Raw genomic sequence first — 19,793 nt, forward strand, 5'->3', positions numbered from 1 at the left:
AAAATGAAAACATAGTCATTCACTTTCAGAAGGAAAACAATGGTACAGTATGTTAGCAGGTTCTTAATTTACCTCTGAAAGCCCAGCTCATTCTGAAGGCTCTATATGGGTGATGTTATGAATTTATGCTTCCTGCACAAATACAGAACACCAGCCTTCACATCCAATATTCTAATTACTGCTCTTGGGCCATAATGGATTTGATTCATGACTGTCAAACCCATAAAATTACTCTTCGTGGGGTGTAACGGGTGCAAGAATCTCAAATTTGTTCCTGTTTAGTGTGGGCTAAAACTGTCCACGATTCAGTCCAGATTAGCAATAATAGGTTATATCAATTAAATAATCCATAACGTTGGCTAATAGGAGTGAAAAAATGCCATTGGTATAATTAATGGTGCTCTCATAAAGATGATGTTAAAATCATTTACTCTGCATCTTAGGCATGTAGAGTTGAAGCCCAGGATCAGCCATGATAACAATGAATGGTGGCACAGGTTCAATGGGCTGCGTAGTCTACTCCAGCTCCTATTTTGTGTGTTTGTGTGATCTTAATTGGATTCAGAATTGTTTGAAGCTCTAACAAAGAAAATATTCTTCACCGCAGCACTTGGCTTGGTCTAGATCAAAATAAAGCTCCCCAAGCATAACTTTAAAAAGATATGTCCAAGATAAAGCAGCAATAAAAGAATGTTACACTGAGGGAAACACATTTGTAAAAATGCAGCAACAACTTCATAATAATAAGAAATTATAAATATTCTGGTAAAGAACACAGTTTAATTAGAAATGCTGAAGAGAGTAGATCTTTAAACATGTATTTATTGCTTGAACTCTTGCTACAATATCTCAGTTTGTACATATTACAATAGTCAAATGTTGAATCTTTAACTCTTTATATAGAAATCACATGAATAATTAGGATTAATGGCATCCATTTGTTTCTGTCTATCCTGTTAATGAAAAAACTTGCATTTATATAAGCATCCGTCACACCCTCGGTCAATCCTGAAGTGCTTTACAGCCAGTTTAGTACATTTTAAAGTGTAGTCACTGTAATAATGTTAGAAACATGCAGCCAATTTGTATACAGCGAGGTCCCACAAACACCAGTGAAATAAGTGACTACTTCATCTGTTTCAGTAATGTCAGTTGAGATAAATGATGGTCAGGACATTGGGAGATCTACCCTGCTCTTCTTTCAAAAGTGTCAGGGAATCTTTCACGACCACCTGAGAGGACAGATTAAGTTGCCCATCTCCTGTGGGTTAAATAATTGTTGACAGTCAGTGTCTAAACGTACGTGTCGATGAGGTACTGGTGATGTGGTAGATGTCTGTCTCTTAGAAGAGGAGGGAGGAGAAAGGTAGGAAAAACATGAGGTTACTGCCAATGGGAATGCATTCTATCTTTTACGTATCAGGTTATCTGCTCTGAGACCCCTTTGTCCAACAAGAATTAGTGTGCATCAAACAGTGAAGCTGCTGGTCAGCAAGTTATCCCTGCTTGCTCATGTCACTGTGAAACGTGGAAGGCAGAGTCTGATTACACACTAAAACTTATGAAGGACCATCATCAACTGACCTCCACTAACAAGTAGCTTTCTGGTGACTTGAAAACAATTGGTGGGATAGTGAGACAACCATTTTTCTCAGTTACTCTCGCTCTAATTTTAATCTTTCATAATTACCATCCACAAATTGCCATGTTATTGGTGTCTTGTGGCCCTCAGCACACATCATCTGAGATCTGTACTTCAATGGTACAAAGCAGCAGGCTGGGACAATGAACAATGGTCGTATAGTGGAGAAGCAACCCATAAGCATGGACTAATGATCCAGACACAAAATTTGAAATACCACCACAGAAGTTGGAAAACTTAAATTCATTTAATTAATTAAATCTAGAATCAATGATGGTGATTATGTAACTCCTGGATTGTCATAAAAACCCATCTAGTTCACTAATGTCCTTCATGAAAAGCAATTTGTCATCCTTACTCAGGCTAGTCCATATGTGACTCAAGGCCCAGTGTAAAGGAACCATCTATTCTGTATTCTGGTATAGCCTAGAAAACCTGCTGATTTCAAGAATGCGGCTCATCACCACCCACCCAAGGGTAATTAGGGATGGGCAATAAATGTGGTGCTCACATCCTATAATTGAATTAAAAAAATGTCTGGCTCTGGTTCATCATGTTCACTGTTAGGGGGGAATATAGGGATACAATTTGTATTAGCTGGGATCAAGAAAAATTTTAAACTAATTATGACTTTTTTCCAGAACACTGTTTCAACAAGAATAATTGCCAATTTCAGTAGAAGACCCAGCATCACAATCTACAGCACAGAAACAAGCCATTCGGCCAAGCTAGTCTATGCTGGTGTTTATACACAAAGCAACCCACTTCCCATCCTACCTAATATCTTTCTATTCCCTTCTTCATTTGTTCATCAAGCCTTCCTTAAAAGGTGACAATGCAATCTTCTTTAAACACAGAGATTTAGCTGTTACAAGGTCATGGATGAGGAAAATTGCTGGTTGCTCTGTGCAGCAACATTTTAAGTATATTCAGGTGGGTCAATTTCATATAAATACATTAAATTATTTACACACTATCGCACAGTACAGCTTCAAGGCTTAACATTACAGATAGGAGCAGGAGACCACCAGATGATCCCTCAGGCTGCTCTGCCATTAAATAAAACAATGGTTGCTCTGATTCAATTCCACTTTCCAGCCTGCTCCTTATTTCCTTGACATCCCTATAGTTCATAAATTTGTCTGTCTCAGCCTTGAATATGACTTAGCTTCCACAGCTGTCTGATGCAGGGAATTCCAAAGATTCACGACTTTGAGAGAAGAAATTCCTCCTCATCTTCGTCCTAAATGGACAACCTCTTATTGTGAAACACAATCTCTAATTATCGATTCTCCTTTAAGAGGAAAGAGCTCTCTTGGTTAAAGTTTATAGTAAAATTCTAAATGTATTCTTTCCAATTTCACTAGAATTTCCATTCACAGGAAATCTTTATGACCATGTTTACATGGTGCAACACAAAGACCATAGTAATTTTCATTCCTCTCAATGTGTTCTGGCAGATATTTTAACATGTAAAATAGAAATAAGGCTGTTTTTTCTGAATTTTTATATTCTCATATTAATTTTATCTTTCTGCTTCATATCATTGTGTCCAGGGACATGCATGCATAATTAAAATGCAAACATTTAAATTCATTTTCATTTAAACACCTTCAAAAACTGGTGACAAATGGCCTCAAAGCAGGGCAAAAGATGAAACTTTAACTTCCATTGCCTAAGTGAAACTACATTTTGCTATGCTACACCTGATCTGGGAGGTGCACCCTCCCAAACGGAGGGACAGAGGGCTAACACTGGGTGTCTAAATGGGAAGATTTGCATTGGCAGCATTAACCTCAATGAGCATTTTTTCTTTTAAAATCTCAGAAAGATGCTGTGATGTTACATATTGTCAGGAGCCAAACCATGAAAATAGTTCCATCTGATTGTTTCCCCTTGTCAGATGAGATGTACATCACTGTCAAAGTTGAACTTCCTTTTACATAGCCTTTTTTACAATGCTCCAAAGCACTTTGCGGCCAACAAAATGCACAGCAACCTACTTGGCCACAGCAAGTTCCTATAAAGGGGAGAGGAGAAAATAAGAAGGCTAAGAGGAGATTTGATAGAGGTGTTCAAAATCGTGAGATGGGTGGACAGAGTAGATAGGGAGAAACTGTTACCACTCATATAATGATCAAGAACAATGGGGCACAGATTTAAAATGATTTGCAAAAGAAGCAAATACAATGTGAGAAATAACTTTTTCACACAGGTCTGGAATGCACTGGAAGGAAGTGTGGTAGAGGCAGGTTCAATTAAGGCATTCAGGAGGGCATTAGATGATTATTTAAATAGAAACAATGTGCAGGGTTATGGAGAAAAGGGAGAATAATGATGCTGAGTCATAATGCTCATTCAGAGAGCCATTGCAGACATGAAGGGCCAAATGGCCTCCTTTTGCACTGTAACAACTCTGTGTTTCTGTGATAAACAATGAGATCAGTTTTTTGATGATTTTCCTTGTGGGATGTGTGTTGACTAGGACACTGGGATAACACACCTGCTCTTTTTTTTTTAATAGTACCATGAGATTTTATACTTGCACCCGAGTGGGTAGTCATGTACTTGGCTTAATGTTCCATCTGGATTGCACTGAATTTCAGACAATGTACCTAAGTCTTTGAAGTGCTGCTTGAATTCAAACCCAACCTAAATCAGAATGTACTAATCTACAGTTAAAACAAGTCTATGAAATTATAATAATTCAGCCTAGAACCAGGGAATAAACATTTTTGATTGGATGTGAAAGGTTTAAGAAAGAGGGCAGGAAAAACAGTGGGAAGTTCCTAGGTTTGACCTAATAGCTGTTACAGGGATGTGGTTCCAAAGTGATCATGGTTTTCAACAAAATATTCATGATACTTAACTTTTAGAAGACATAGGCAAAATAGAAAAGGAGGAGGATAGCCCTGACAATAAAGAATGGGGTGAAGTCAGTGGAGAAAAAATGGACCTTAGCTCAGAAAATCAAGAAGTAGAATCAATTAGGTTGGAGCTAAGAACATGGAAGGTGTGTCCATGATGTGGCCAAAGAAGTTGACTACCAACCTGTAAATTCTTCCAATATGCCTGATGGCAGGCAGAAAGAGCTGGAGAGTTTCCTGGTCAGTCATACTGCATAAGGCAACAGCAAACTACTGCAATGCTTTGCCAAACATAATGATCGAGCAATGCAATGAAAGCCCATGATCTCCATGGGCACGGTACCTAAAGGAGGAAGGGGAGCTAAGAAATAGCAAGGCACAGAAACATTTGTAGGAGTTGTTTATAGGCCACCTAGCTTTAGTTGTAGTGTAGGGCAGAGTATAAATTAGGAAATTAGAGGTGCATAATATAAAGATAATACAGTAGTCAGCGGGACAGTAATCTTCATTTAGGCTGTGCAAACCAAACTTGCAGTAATTGTGTGGAGGGGGGAAGTTCATGCAATGTATAGAAGATAGTTATATAAATCAGTATGGTAAGGAGCCAACCAGGGAACAGGCAATTTTGGATTTAATATTGTGCAATGAGAATTAGTTGATTAATAGACTTATATGGACCTTTGGGGAAGAGTGGCCATAAAATAATAGAATTTTATATTGAGTTTGAAAATGATTTGCTTAAACCTGAAACTAGGGTCTTAAATTTTAAAATAAACTATGTAGACTAAGATAAATTGGGAAACTACATTAAAAGTTATCACAGGGGACAAACATTTCAAGTATTAAGACATGGTTTGCAACAATTATAAATTCCTTTAAGACACAAAAAAAACCAAAGAAAAAGTGTTTCAACCATGGTTAACAAGAGGAGTTAAGGATAAGAAAAGATCAAAGGAAGAAAGTTACAATGTTGCAAATGAGCAGTAAGCCTGAGAATTGGAAAAGTATTAATATTCAGAAAAGGAGGACCAAGAAATTGTTAAAAGAGACGAAGAAAAAAAGAGTCTAACAAATTTGATTAAATTTTTCAAGGAGGTGACTAGTTGTGTAGTTGACGGTAGTGCAGTTGCTGTCGTCTACATGGACTTTAGTAATGCTTTTGACAAGGTCCCGCATGGGATAATGGTCAAGGAGGTTAAGAGCCCATGGGATCCAGTCAATTTGACAAATTGGATCCAAAATTGGCTTAGTGGCAGGAGGCAGAGGGTGTTGGTCGATGGTTGTTTTTGGGATTGGAAACCTGTGACAAGTGGTGTACTGCAGGAATTGGTACTGGGACCCTCGTTGTTTGTAGTGTGCATTAATGATTTAGACATGAATATAGGAGGCATGATCAGTAAGCTCACAGCTGACACAAAAATTGGTGGTGTTGTAAATAGTGAGGAGGAAAGACTTAGATCACAGGAGAATATAGATGGGCTGGTAACATAGTCAGAACAGTGGCAAATGGAATTTAATCCAGAGAAGTGTAAGGTGATGCATTTTGGGAGGATTAACATGGCAAGGGAATACACAATGAATGGTAGGACCCTAGGAATTAGAGAGGATCAGACAGATCTTGGTGTACATGTCGATAGATCCCTAAAGGCAGCAGCACAGATAGATAAGGTGGTTAAGAAGGCATATGGGATACTTGCCTTTATTAGCCAAGGCATAGAATATAAGAGCAGGGAGCTTATATTGGAGTTGTATTAAACACTAGTTAGAGTACCGTGTGCAGTTCTGGCCACACCAATAGGAAGGATGTGATTGCACTGGAAAGGGTGCAGAGGAGGTTCACCAGGATGTTGCCTGGGCAGGAGCGTTTCAACTATGAAGAGAGACTGGATCAGCTAGGGTTGTTTTCCTTAAAGCAGAGAAGGCTGAGGGGGGGAACATTATGGGAGGCATAGAAAAGGTAGAAAGGAAAAAGCTTTTCCTCTTAGCAGAGTTGTCAATAACTAGGGGACATAGATTTAAGGCAAGGGGCAGAAGGTTTCGAGGGGATTTGAGCACTCAAAATGCCATAGTGTACAGGGCTATGGGCCAAGTGCTGGGAAGAGAGATTAGAATAGATAGGTGATTGCTGGCCAGCAGAGACATGATGGGCCGAAGGACCTGTTTCTGTGCTGTATAACTCTATGACTAAATTCATAAAAACCGATTGTGGTTTTTTTCTATATATATATAAATTGAAAGAAATTAGTTAAAGTAAATGTGGGCCCATAAGAGGCAGAGAAAAGTGAAATTATAATGGGGAATAAGGAAATAGTAGAGACATTACACAGATATTTTGTATCTGCTTCATGGTGCAAAAAATATTCTGCAAATAATGACCTACCAAATGTCTAGCAAAAATGAGGAACATGAAAATCAGTATGAGTAGAAAAATAGTGCTGGAGAAATTAATGGGACTAAGGTGACAAATCCCTGGACCTGCATCCTGGGTTTTAATGGAGGGAGCTGCAAGTGATAATGGATGAATTTTGATCATCCAGAATTCCTTAGATTTTAAAACAATTCGGAAGGTAGCAAACATAAACCCAACTATTTGATAAATGAGAAAGAGATATAGCTGGGGATCGTGAGCCAGATATTCTAACATCATTAGCAGGCAGAATGGAGAATCTACTGTTTGGGGCATGGTAACAGGGCACTTAGAAAATCATAATATGATTAAGCAGAGTCAACGTGCATTTGGGAAAGGAACCTTATGTTTAATAAATCTGTTAAGAGTTTTTGAGGATGTGACTAGGAAATGGATAAAGGGTAGATATTGTATTTAGACTTTCGAAAAGCATTCAACAAGGTGGTGCACAGGAGGTTATTAAACAAAATTAGGACTCATAGGATTTGTGGTAATATAATCATAGTTGGAGAGAAACCAAAAAAGAGTAGGACATTTTTAGTTTGACAGGCTGCAGTTAGCAGGGTGCCACAAGGATCAATATTTAGATCTCAGCTACTTACAATCTATATTGGTAACTTAGATAAGGGGAGTGAGTGCAACGTAGTCAAACTTGCTTATGATACAAAGTTAGATGGAGAAGTAAACCACGAAGAGAATGCAAAGAGACTGCAGAGAAACATAGACAAGTTGGGTGAGTGGACAAGAGCAAGGCAGATGAAATATAATATGGTGAAGGTGAAGTTGCCCACTTTGGTAAAAAAAAAAGAAAAGCAGAATATTTTTTTGAATGGTGAGAGGCTGGGAAGATGTTTCATTTCAGGGGGACATGGGTGTTCTTGTACAAGAATCACAAAGTTAACACACGAGTGCAGCAAGCAATTAGGAAGGCCAATGATATGTTAAGTTTTGTGGCAAAGGGACTAGAGTATAATAGTAAAAGAAGTCTTACTACAATTATACAGGGCATTGGTGAGACACACCTGGAGTATTATGTGCCGTTTTGGTGCCTATACTTAAAGAAGGAGCTACTTGCCCTGGAGGGAGTGCCACAGGGGTTCAGAAAAAGATGAGGGAATTGTCCTATGAGGAGAGGCTGAGTAGGCTTGCCCAATGTTTCCTAGAGTTTAGAAGAATGTGAGTTGATCTAATTGAAACCTGTAAAATAATTTCAAAAGAGGCTTGATAGGGTAGAAAGAGTTTCCCCTGCCTGGGGAATCTAGATCAAGGGGTGGCAGTCTTAAAATAAAGGTCGACCATTTTAAGACTGAAATGGGGAGAAATTTCTTCACTCAAAGGATTGTGAATCTTTGGAATTATCTACCCCAGAGGGCGGTGGACACTCAGTCATTGATTATATTAATACAGGGATCAATAGATTGGGTACTTGGGGAATGAAGGGATATTGGGACCGGGACGGAAGGGATATTGGGACCGGGACGGAAGGGATATTGGGACCGGGACGGAAGGGATATTGGGACCGGGACGGAAGGGATATTGGGACCGGGACGGAAGGGATATTGGGACCGGGACGGAAGCGATATTGGGACCGGGACGGAAGCGATATTGGGACCGGGACGGAAGCGATATTGGGACCGGGACGGAAGCGATATTGGGACCGGGACGGAAGCGATATTGGGACCGGGACGGAAGCGATATTGGGACCGGGACGGAAGCGATATTGGGACCGGGATGGAAGCGATATTGAGACAGGAATGGAAGGGATATTGGAACAGTGCGTGAAGTTGGCGTAAAATGTCAGTCAAGATCTAGCTGAAAGGCGGTGCAGGCTGGAAGGGTCAAATAGCCTCCCCCAGCTCCTACTTCTTACCTTATCTTAGGTTCTTAACAACGACCAGATAAGCCATTTGTAAACTCCATTTTCCAGTATATCTATGCTGTAAATAATTTGCATTTAGCAATATGAAGCAATAACTAAACAATAGCTTGGTGCTGTGGGCTAAAGGCGAGTCGTTGGGTAGAAACTGAAGTTGTCATTCTCTATCTTTCCTGTTTTATCGTAAGTTCAAAACATTTGGAATGTTGAAGAAAACGACTAGATAAAAGTCGTTGCACTCTGCATTTACGACGGCAGGTGGATGAAGAGCCATCTAACTTCAGGCTAGTGACAGCATTTTTAAACTACACCAAACATTCCAATTTATAATGGAATTCAGAAATGCTGGTTGTTAGCTCAGGTCATAAATTCTAAGAGACAATGTGCATCACAAATTAAATCCCAAGGCTAATCTCTGATTCAAACGACAAATAAAGATTCATCTCAGAATCAGACCTTGAATTTTCTTACCCAGTTATTAGTTGGCGCATCTATTCATTCATGCGCATCAAGGTTGAAGTGAATGGTTGGGTTTAAACCCACTGAATTGTCTGTTAACAACTTGGCAAGAACATACATTTGACACGAAGTTGAATAAGTTTTAACATTTAAATACTATTACTTTACAGGGATAGAAGAGTTTGTTATCTAGATTTGGGATTAATCTAATGGGTATTTCACTCGGACCAGAGGAAGAGCCAGCGGGCCAGATGTGGCAGAGGAGTCCTTGTAACACTCTCTCCATGGGGAGATGTGTCCTGTTGAAGATCGCTCCTGAAATAACAGCCACAGAACTAACACGCCTTCTAATAATTTTTATAACTTCATTTAGGGACACATTTCTCTCATGTGTAGTCCTCGAATTTCGGTGTTTGCTAATCTGATTCTGTACGTGCGGCCCGTGAGTTTAAAACAAAATGGCCAGTTAATACAGGGTAAAAGCAAAATACTACAGATGCTGGAAATCTGAAACAAAAAACAGAAAATGCTGGAAAAACTCAAGTCTAGTAGCATCTGTGGAGAGAGTTGCAGTTTGTTCTAATAGTTCGCAACAATACTTTAGATCGACTGGGAGTGATTTTGGCAATAACGCTAAACGAGTGATATCAATGGGAATAAAACATTGGGGAGATGTAACATGCGCTTGTCAATTCGCTATCAACCCTCTTTGTTCAGTAATGTACCTATGAATTTCTGCCTGTTGTGTTGGCCAATTCAGGCAACAACAAAACAATGTGAAGTTCCTCTCCAAATCGATCAAAACCAAGTTCTGGGAGATAACAATGAACAGGAAGTACAATACCCAACATATCATCTCACATGTTATAGTCTCTCAGCACAGTCTCAATTTGAAGCAGAGGGGTTTTCCATTAAAGTTATAATAAAAAAGAGGAAATAAATCGTACAATAGTTTTAAGAATGGGCTTTAACTTTTAAGTATGCTCTCTAACCTGCACAAGTTGATGGGGTAAATATGGTATCATCTTAATTATAAGGATCACTTGTAAAATTAATTGGTGCAATTATAACTCAACTCCTACTTCAAAGCAAAAACTGCCCAAAATTTGTCCCTAGTGGAATTTAGCCACACTAACAGACTAAGGTTGCTGCATCATGGCATAAAATGGTGCCCTAAGAGAAATGAATCTTATTCACAAGCTACGTACAAATAAAAAAATTAGCTGGCCCATCTTTGCTTAACCATCCAAAAAGATACTATGATCCTCCAATCAAACCAACCAACTGCTTCTTAACTCAATCTAACGTTTCAGCATATATTATCCATACCATTCTTTATGTGAAGAATTTCCTAACATCAAAAAGTGTGCATGTTTACACCACTTTAGCATCCTCAAGGCATCTCAAAACATTTTATAATTAGTTCCTTTTTGAAGTGTATTTACTGTTGTCTTACAAACAGTAAATTACTACATAATCTATCTTCGGTGATTTTGGTTGGCAGAGAGATAAATGTTTTTTGTTTGTGGGACATGGGTGTCGCTGGCTCGGCCAGCCTTTATTGCCCATCCCTAATTGACCTTGTTCAGAGGGCATTTTAGAGTCAACCACATTGCTGTGGGTCTGGAGTCACATGTAGGCCATATCAGATAAGGACAGATTTTTTTCCCCTAAAGGACATTTGTGAACCAGATGGGTTTTTATGACAATCGACAATGGTTTCATGGTCATCATTAGACTTTTAATTCCAGATTTTTCATGGAATTCAAATTCCACTATCTGTCATGGTGGGATTTGAACCCCGGTCCCCAGAGCATTACCCTGGGTCTCTGGATAACTAGTCCAGTGACAATACCACTTTGCCACCAAATGTTGACGACATCTGGAAAACACCCCCATTCCATCTTTAACTTTTTGAATAGTGCACTGGGATTCTTTATGTCTACCTGAAGAGGTGGATGGAGTTTCATTTTTAACGTCTCATCCAAAAGTCAGCGGCTGCAAAATTCGGCTCTAAAATGTCTGCTTTTTTCAGCGCTACAGGTGCCCTTTTGCTCACATCACATGTGTGCACATCCAGCGCAGCCCCTGTCCGTTTTGGTATTAGCATTAGCGCAGACTTTCAGATCATGCACCAGAAGCAGAGTACGCAGGTCCTAACATCAATCAGCGTGTAACATCATCTTTGACCTCAAAGCGCCATCTAATGCCCACTCTTACAATGGAATGTATTTAGCAATAGGAAAGACCCCCTACCAGCACTCTTTAAAGGAGTTATCACCTATTTTCAGGTTAGTTATTGATCAATTTCTGCAGGTTGCTACTGAGTTTGTAGTAGTTTTTGGTGGTTTGTAGTGTTGCTTAAAGTTGGTGAGGTCTACAGAGAGTGGTGTGGCAAAGGGTGAAGGCCTTGATTCTCACTTCAAGGGTTCTGTTCAGATGACTTGCTCCCAACATGACAGGGAGAATAAGCAGAAATGACAGAGGAGAACAAGCTGCTCAAAGAAACAGGAGTAGGAGAAGTGCTCAACACCTGGAGTCTTCAGAGAACACTTCTCTTATCTCAACCTCACTGAAGGATAGTGTGTGCAATGTCTCAATTTTACAAAGGAGGTGCTCACTGAATCAGTTGCATTGTTCAGGCAGACTTGAAACCTCAAAGTGGGCAATGAAGGTGCTACCAGTGGCTTTGAAGATGTCCATGGCATCAGGATTCTTCCAGGCTAGAGCAAGTGATATCTCTAACGTGTCCCAGTTTACCCTACAATGCTGCATGAGGGAGATAACTTACATTCTTTATGCCAGAAGAAGGGAGTAGATAGCATTCTTTTGGGCCAATGAGAAGCAAGTGGATACTTGGGCCACCACATCAAACTAGAGGGTAACTAATGGCCGACAAGGAAAATCCACTGACCACCTGGCTTTAGTTGTGCAACCCAACCACACAGGAACAGTAGACATAGAAAGAGAGCCAGACTGCCATAGAAACATCATTGAATAGACCACTCATGAAATGCTTCTACTGCCTCCAAGCCCCTACACCACTCCTAAGGAGCCCTGCAGTACTTGTCAGAACATATCATGATTTGTGGTGGTCTGCAGTATCCTACACAACCTTGCCATCATGAGTGCACAACTCTTGCCACCAGGTTTCAGGCAAGTGACTGAGGAAGAAGAAGAGCAGGATGAAGGGAGGAGGTGACCAATACATTTCCTTTCCATCCAGGCCACGAACGATCACCTCGCACTGTAGCACCAGTGAATGCAATCCAAAATTCAACATTCCACAATCATCCACACCCTATCTTCCCTGTCATCGACACAATGCCTCTTGGCCACAATACAGAAATAAAAGCTACTGCAACACCACCATTCCAAACCCCAACTTTATCCAACAAGCCATCCTATGTTCCAAACAAAGTCAACAAATTATCTTATGCATTATCTTAGTCTAATACATGTTCAGAAATTACTAGCTGAGGATGATCTCCCACTTCTCTGTTCCCTGCTTTCTCACTTGCCTCTTGGACATTTATTTTCAGGTATAATCCACTGCTTTCTTCCCAAATACTGTGTGGAACAGAGCCAATTATTCTCCCAGCACAAAGATCAAAAGATCCAGTAACTCAAATTTACAAAACTTAGTACAAAGTTAGGCTGCTCCTGGACACATTGAGAATCCTTGATAGCTCACATGTCACCCTCCAAACTTATCATGAGATACTCAACAACCACAATCTCTCTGTTGCTAACTAACCTCAAAATGTAAACAGCATCGGTTTGAATTCCCATTAACACAAACCCCAAAAGCAAATTCTGTTCATTCCTTTCGCCCAAGTATTAATTATAGAAAAAAAAGTCTCATCAACTTTGTCTTGGCCTGCAGCTTTAGGTCAATCGCCTTTTCAGCATGAACTTCTGGACTGGGAAAAATGTCCTCCCTTAAATCACGCAATTTTCTCTTTTATTAAGTAACTTTTATTGATTGGTGGAAGTGAGTGGTTAGGAGAAAATCATACAATAATGGACCACTTGCCTTCCTTCATCTTCCACTCTGAATGGTCCCTTATGAAAATGAGCAATTGTTAGGGCAAAATGCCTACATTCGCCAGTTTTCACTTCTGTTCAACACTGGAAATAAGGACCAGAATTTTCTGTTCGGCGTGCAGGGCCCGCACGTAAAATGACACGCGGCGATGTCGGGCGTGCATCCAATTTTTCGTTCGGCGGGCACACACCGGAGTCGGCTGCGCACCCACCAACCTGTCAAAGGCCTGTTAAGGCCATTAATAAACTAATTAATGTCATTGTCAGGGCTGCCCGTCCAATCTTAAAGTTGGCAGGCAGTCAAAGAGCCCAGGCGGCCTTCATATTTTTCATGAAACCTCATTCACGGGAGGGATGAGGTTTCATGAAGGTTTTATTAATTAAATAAAATTTATCAAAATTCATAAACATGTCCCAGCTCATGTGACACTGTCACATGAGGGGACATGTCTGAATAATTTTCTTTTCTCTTTTTTCCCAACTTTACAACTGCACTTAATCTCCGTCCTGTATCACTGCAGCAAGACTTTCTTACTCTTATACTCCAACCCCCTTACAATAAAAGCTAACATGCTTCTTGTATGTTACCTCCTTACCTGAATCCTTACCAACCTCATTCTCTGCTCAGAACATTGCTGCCTGAAATACTGTGTTCTATATCGACCTAGTTTCCACAGCATATAGTTAGATAATCTATTAAATACATTACTCTAATGGATGCAAGTGAGGAATGAGTGAAATACTTTTTCTATTCAGCAACAAGCATCCTCGGACAGGCAATTTCTTTTCTGTGGCATGGTTCAATGCAGACAATTTATCTGAATTCCCAATATCAGAACAACAGTTCCTCTTGCTTATACTTACTTATATTTTCCACATCAATTATCTTTCCTGCAACTTCACGCTAATGAATGCCTAATATTGGATGTAGAATAAATCAAAGAAGCAGTTGTTGCCTTGACTACTCACATCACTTCCTGCAGCCCACTTCTAAGCAAAATTGGCAGAGGACTAGCAATAGGTCACCTACTCACTGTCTCAGCCAAGGACTGGTACATAGCAGAAATTCGGAGATAGAGAGAAAACAATATAAATTGGAAGGCACACCAACAGAAAATACATCAAAAAAATCATAAGATTACATCATTACAAAAGTAAAGAAACATTAAAAGGAGCATCACTACACCTGCTGCAAAAGGCAATAACCTTACTGCCACGTTGAGTCTATGAAATGCTTGAAATTTAGAGGCCACCACCATGAGAAACTTACAACATACAAGCAAGACAGATGATTGTGAAGAGAGGCCAAATGCAAAGAGATAAAAGAAATTGAAGGTTTGATTCGCAATTATTGCATAAATGTTTTTAATTCAAAAACTAAAATATTTTGATTACTATTTATAGCAGACTGTTATGGCAATTGAGACTTTAACACCAATCTCTCCCAGGCCAAATAAGTCTTTCTTCAAACATACAAACATCTGGCAAACCCAATAACAGCCCAGGCTAAGTACAGTGGTGATCTAACTGCCACAATCGTATATCAGATCTTAGAAGTGCACATACTACAAAAGCCTCTTCATCAGTAAGAGCATGTCATTCGGCATTTTGATGTTTTATCCCACATCAGGTGCAAAGATCTAGTTACAGAAGGCAGATGTGCCATCACTCATAATACACAAAGGAAAAGTCCCAGAACCCATTTCTCTCATGCGTCTTCTTATACTGACTGATGCTTCGCTGGTTAATGTGTTTCACAAACTTCAGTGTTTCTTTATCTCGGTAGATCAAGGCCAAGGAGTTGTCTTCTGGGCAAAGGGTAAGTAACTGAAATGCAACACAAGCTGTTAAAAACGTTTTTATTATAATGAGTTAACACTTCATTTCTTCTTATCCTCCTCTCCTAAACTCCATACTTACACTTTGTCTTTGGTCAAGATGGGAGGCATATGACAACTCCCAGGCCTCGGGTGTTTTGCTGAGAGTTAATACCTTGCTGGTATGTAAACTGAGGACATCCTGGGTGATTCACTATCTACATTTTGCTCCGTTCTCTTATTGGAGTACTAGACCTTCATTTAATATCTCCTCAGGGTGACATGGCCCCTGTCTCAGTGAGTTGGCTAAAGCTTCAATGTATGGAATCTATGGAATCTTTCCACAACACTGCAGGCACCAATTAGGGATTTGGTGCATTTAAGGGCACCACCCTTCCTCCCCCAAAGCTTATTGTACCATTAATATTGCAAAACATTTCAGGATCTTCATGCAAGTCCAAATTCTCCACTTGGGAAGAATGGGTATGTTGCTAGTGGTCACTGTCAGTACTATTCACTGATTGCTGCCTTGCAAACCCAAACTCAAATGGGGAAATTGGCAGCTTTAATCTGTCAATATGCAGAATTCCATGGCTGCACATAAGTTTGTTTTTGGAATGCCTGCTGTTATTGGATGAGGCTCATTAAAATGAATTAAGTAAATTACAATGTTGGGCATTTCTGCACATCAAAATCATAAGTTTCTGACTGAAAGTAAGTGGTATCCACTTGGGTTACCAGACTGCTTGAGATTATTAATTTATTGTCTATTACAATCTAACATAAGAGCAGAGAAAGATGAGAAAAGAACACATGGCCCTTAAAGCTCATACTTCTGGGGTTCCAAATCACCCAAGTTAGCATTCAACTGCATTTTGAATGTCTCAATGTCTTTATGGTCATTGTATGGCAAATTATTCTAAATATTTATCATTTTTTGATCAAGGCTTTTTCTTCCTACCTGCTTTAAATATACTTTTTACTCATTTAAAATGACACTGTCTGATCCCACTGCCCTGACTTACCTTGGACTAGCATTATGGGTTTCTTTAGCATTCAACACTTCATATATCCTCATTGAGGTCACCACTTAACCTTCTTCAAGTTGCACCTGACACTTGGAGGTACTCCAGGCAGGAACGTCAGTGCAATACTGAAGGACTGCTATATCATCGGAGGGGCTGTCTTTCCGATGTGCACAAGTACCTTCTCAGATAGGCGTTAAAGATTCCATTGCATGATTTTGAAAAACATCAAGGGATTTCTCCCTGGTGTCCCAGTCAATATTTATCCCTCAACCAAAATTGCCAAATCTGATTTCTGGCTATTATCACTGCTGTTTGAGGGAGTTTCTGTGTACAAATTGGCTGCCGAATTTCCTACAACTACCTTTAAAAAGTACTTCATTGCCTGTAAAGTGCTTTAGCGTGTCCAGAGGTCATGAAAAGTGCTATATAAATGCATGTTCTTTTTTCTTCTTTCTTTACTGGATTGCACCTGAATAAGCTTAGAGCATACCTCTTCATCTTCTCCCTTAGCAATATATGAAGTAACACCACCAAATTCATCACTCCAGCCTGAAACAGAGGAAAAGATACATATTGACATTCCTAATCAACTCCCTTTCTGATGACTTCTGATGCCATATTTTCCTCCTCCATACAATAGCAGGTCAACCATTGGGATTTCAAACAGCTGCATCCCATGATTATTAGACAGGATACTAGTTTCACAAAGACAAGGCAGGCTCTTGAGAATTATTCACCCCTCCTTATAATAGACTGTTCTCCATTACTAACCACAGCACAACTATGCAAATCATCCACTTAATGCAGTGGCAGTCAATTTAAATCTAATGCAAAACAGTTTCCTGGAACAATATATTGTGGAACCAACTAGGGATAAAGTTATTTTAGATCTAGTATTGTGTAATAAAGCAGGCTTAATTAGTAATCTCACAGGAAAAGATCCTCTGGAAAAAAGTGATCATAATAAAATTGAATTCATATTAGGTTTGAAAGTGCCATTCTCCAGTTCCAAACAAGAATCTTAAATTTAAACAAAGTCAAATTCATAAAAATGAGGGAAGTAAGGTTGATTGAGTAAATAGATTAAAAGGTATAGCAGCAAATAAACAGTGGGAAATATTTAAAGAAACAACTATAAACATTCAACAAAAATACATTCCATAAAAAACAAAAACACAGCAAGAAAGATCCATCCGCAACATACTAAGGAAGTGAAGGATAATATCAGGTTTAAAGGAAAAGCTTATAACATTGCAAAGAATAGTAATAAACCTAAGGACTGGAGTGTTTTAGAAACCAGCAAAGTTTGACCAAAATGTTGACAAAACATGGAAAAGTAGAATGAGAGTAAACTATTCACATAAATGCAGGTTCTAAGGGCTTTTATAATGTATACAAAAAGGTGAGTAACTAATGTAAACGCTGGTCCCTTGGAGGCTGAGGCAGGAAAAATCATGGGGAATGAGAAAATGGCAGAGGTGTTGAACAAATATTTTGGGCATGATTTTTCAACAGCACCCTGACATCTAAAACATTTGTGAGTCTGAACTACATTCTGACAATGAAGCAGTCCAGAGTCCCAGTATTCCCCAAAGTTGGCTCTAATTGGCTAGAGGATGGGTTTAGTGGCCAATTAGTGGTGGGAGGCAGAAGGAGGCAGGAGACTAAAATGCAGACCCAATTTAAAGGCATGACAGCAGCCATCACTGTGGCAGCTCAATGGAAGGCTGAAGTCAGCAGGAGGCGAGGTAGAGGCCTGGCACTCGTGGCAGGGCTGTCCCAGGTTTTTGCAATACTGCCCTGGAGATCATGCTGAAAGCTGTACACAAAAGGCGAGGCTTCTTATTCCTGGAGGGGAGGAGGAGAAGGCCAAATTAAGCATGCCTTCTGGAGGTGGCAGAAGACGTGACCAGCCGCAGTGTCATCAGGAAGACCTGGGTGCAATATCACAAGAGATTTTATGACCTTCTTTGTCCTGACCAAGTGAGTGTAGCTTGACACCCAGATGACGCCTCCAGGTCTGCAACCACCAGCAGACATGCCCACAGAAGAGCCTGAGGACACATGCTGCTGAACATGGGAGAAATGTATGTCCATGGTAATTTCTATTCCCATTTTGTTTCCTTTCACTTGGCAGGTTTTGGTTTTACTCTCATTTTTCTTTTTCTTTTGCACAGCAGCTGTTCATCATTCACACCTCCTCCAGACACATCTTTTGTTTTTTTACATGTCGCATTGCTGTTCTCTACCACTCAGAACTTCCTGACCACACTGCAGCTGCTCACATGTTCTGCCACCTCCATCCAAACCTGCATAGTTTGGCCGAGTAGCCCTGCACTAGCAACTCTTTTGTCATTTAATCTCTCCTGCCTTCCAACCTTATCACAGACTTTCCTTGTTGTTCTTTTTCCACCCTTTCCCCTTTCACCCATTTAAAACCTGTTACATTTCTAACCTTTCCCAGTTTAGGTATAAGGTCACTGACCTGAAATGTTAACTGTATCTCTCTCCACAGATGAAACTGATTTGATGAATATTTCCTGCCTTTTCTTTTTCTATTTCATATTTTCAGCATCTGCAGTATTTGGCTTTTGATGTTCTTTCCTAATGAGTTGTACTTTCACTAATTCTAGAAATCACACAGGTGATGGTAGCCACTTGGCCCATCTTAATTCACCCATCCAATGATGCTAAATTCTTAGATAAAAACAAAAAAACTGCGGATGCTGGAAATCCAAAACAAAAACAGAATTACAGAAACAGAAACAACCTACTGAGTTTTTCCAGGTAATTCTGTTGATGCTAAATTCTTCCTATTTCAGCATTCAATTCTTTCTTAAAGATCCCAGAGGTTTTCAATTCCACTTCCCTGTGACGTACATTGATCACTTTCCGTGAGGAAGATGTTCCGACATCAGTCCTAAATTTGTGTCATATTTGTTCTATATTAAGGGGTTAAGATGTTTGTTGCTTTGACATAGAGAACAATAAAGGTTATAATTACATTAAATATACTGCTGGATTGAGTATATTCACTTTCCTCTTAACGTTAATATTGTTTTAAAGCCTGAGCCACACAGTCTGCTATTTTCTCCCACCCAGTAGTCAAGGAGCTCATGTAACACATCATCCATAAGGAGTACATTGATGTGGGCTTTTGGCTCAGCCCAAGTTTCACTATGTTCATTCACATATAGAATATGTACAGACACAACTGATTCATAAAAGATGCAAAGTTTGCAAATGGTAACAACTGGTCTCAACTAAATTCAAATATGCAGGTCAAACCAAAAGAAAATACAACTCTTCAGAATGGATCCACTGAAATATAATAAAACCCACATGGATCACCAATACTTTAAGAGTAGTGGAATAGACTTTTGCTCATTCTTTATTTCATTGTATCTCTACTTTTGCCAATTTTATTCCACCTCACATTTACAAGAGTTTTCCTCACAACTTCACAAGTGGGTTAAGTAATTCATTTCTGTCGGACTAAAGCCATCAGCTCCTACCTTCACATCCAAAGCACAACAGCAGGTCCAGAGCAAATTCTGAATTTTCCACATTGGTATCATGAATAAGTGTGTAGTATCCATTTCTCCAGTGTCGTAACTCCCCTCTGCAAACAGGAACAGTAGGATCTGAAA

The 19,793-nt window shown here is 39.6% G+C and overlaps 1 protein-coding gene across 7 annotated transcripts in view; it reads right to left on the reverse strand.

Annotated features, from left to right (window-relative positions):
- Window positions 1-14,646: 14,646 nt before the first annotated feature.
- The window catches only part of ogfod1 (2-oxoglutarate and iron-dependent oxygenase domain containing 1), a 39,210-nt gene continuing 34,063 nt past the window's right edge, over window positions 14,647-19,793 (reverse strand). For 2 of the 7 annotated variants that reach the window (XM_041192057.1, XM_041192059.1), the window contains 3 exons: window positions 19,659-19,787; window positions 16,634-16,692; window positions 14,647-15,125 (listed from right to left, as the gene is read on the reverse strand). In XM_041192057.1, coding sequence (XP_041047991.1) covers window positions 14,964-15,125; window positions 16,634-16,692; window positions 19,659-19,787 — 350 coding nt within the window. In that variant the 3' untranslated portion in view covers window positions 14,647-14,963. Of the gene's footprint in view, window positions 15,126-16,633; window positions 16,693-18,917; window positions 19,086-19,658; window positions 19,788-19,793 lie in introns of all 7 variants that reach the window. The other 5 variants (XR_005943573.1, XR_005943574.1, XR_005943575.1 and 2 more) reach the window with 5 other exon arrangements.

The sequence above is a fragment of the Carcharodon carcharias genome, chromosome 7 (assembly GCF_017639515.1).
Source record: "Carcharodon carcharias isolate sCarCar2 chromosome 7, sCarCar2.pri, whole genome shotgun sequence".
NCBI classification, from domain to species: Eukaryota; Metazoa; Chordata; class Chondrichthyes; order Lamniformes; family Lamnidae; genus Carcharodon; species Carcharodon carcharias.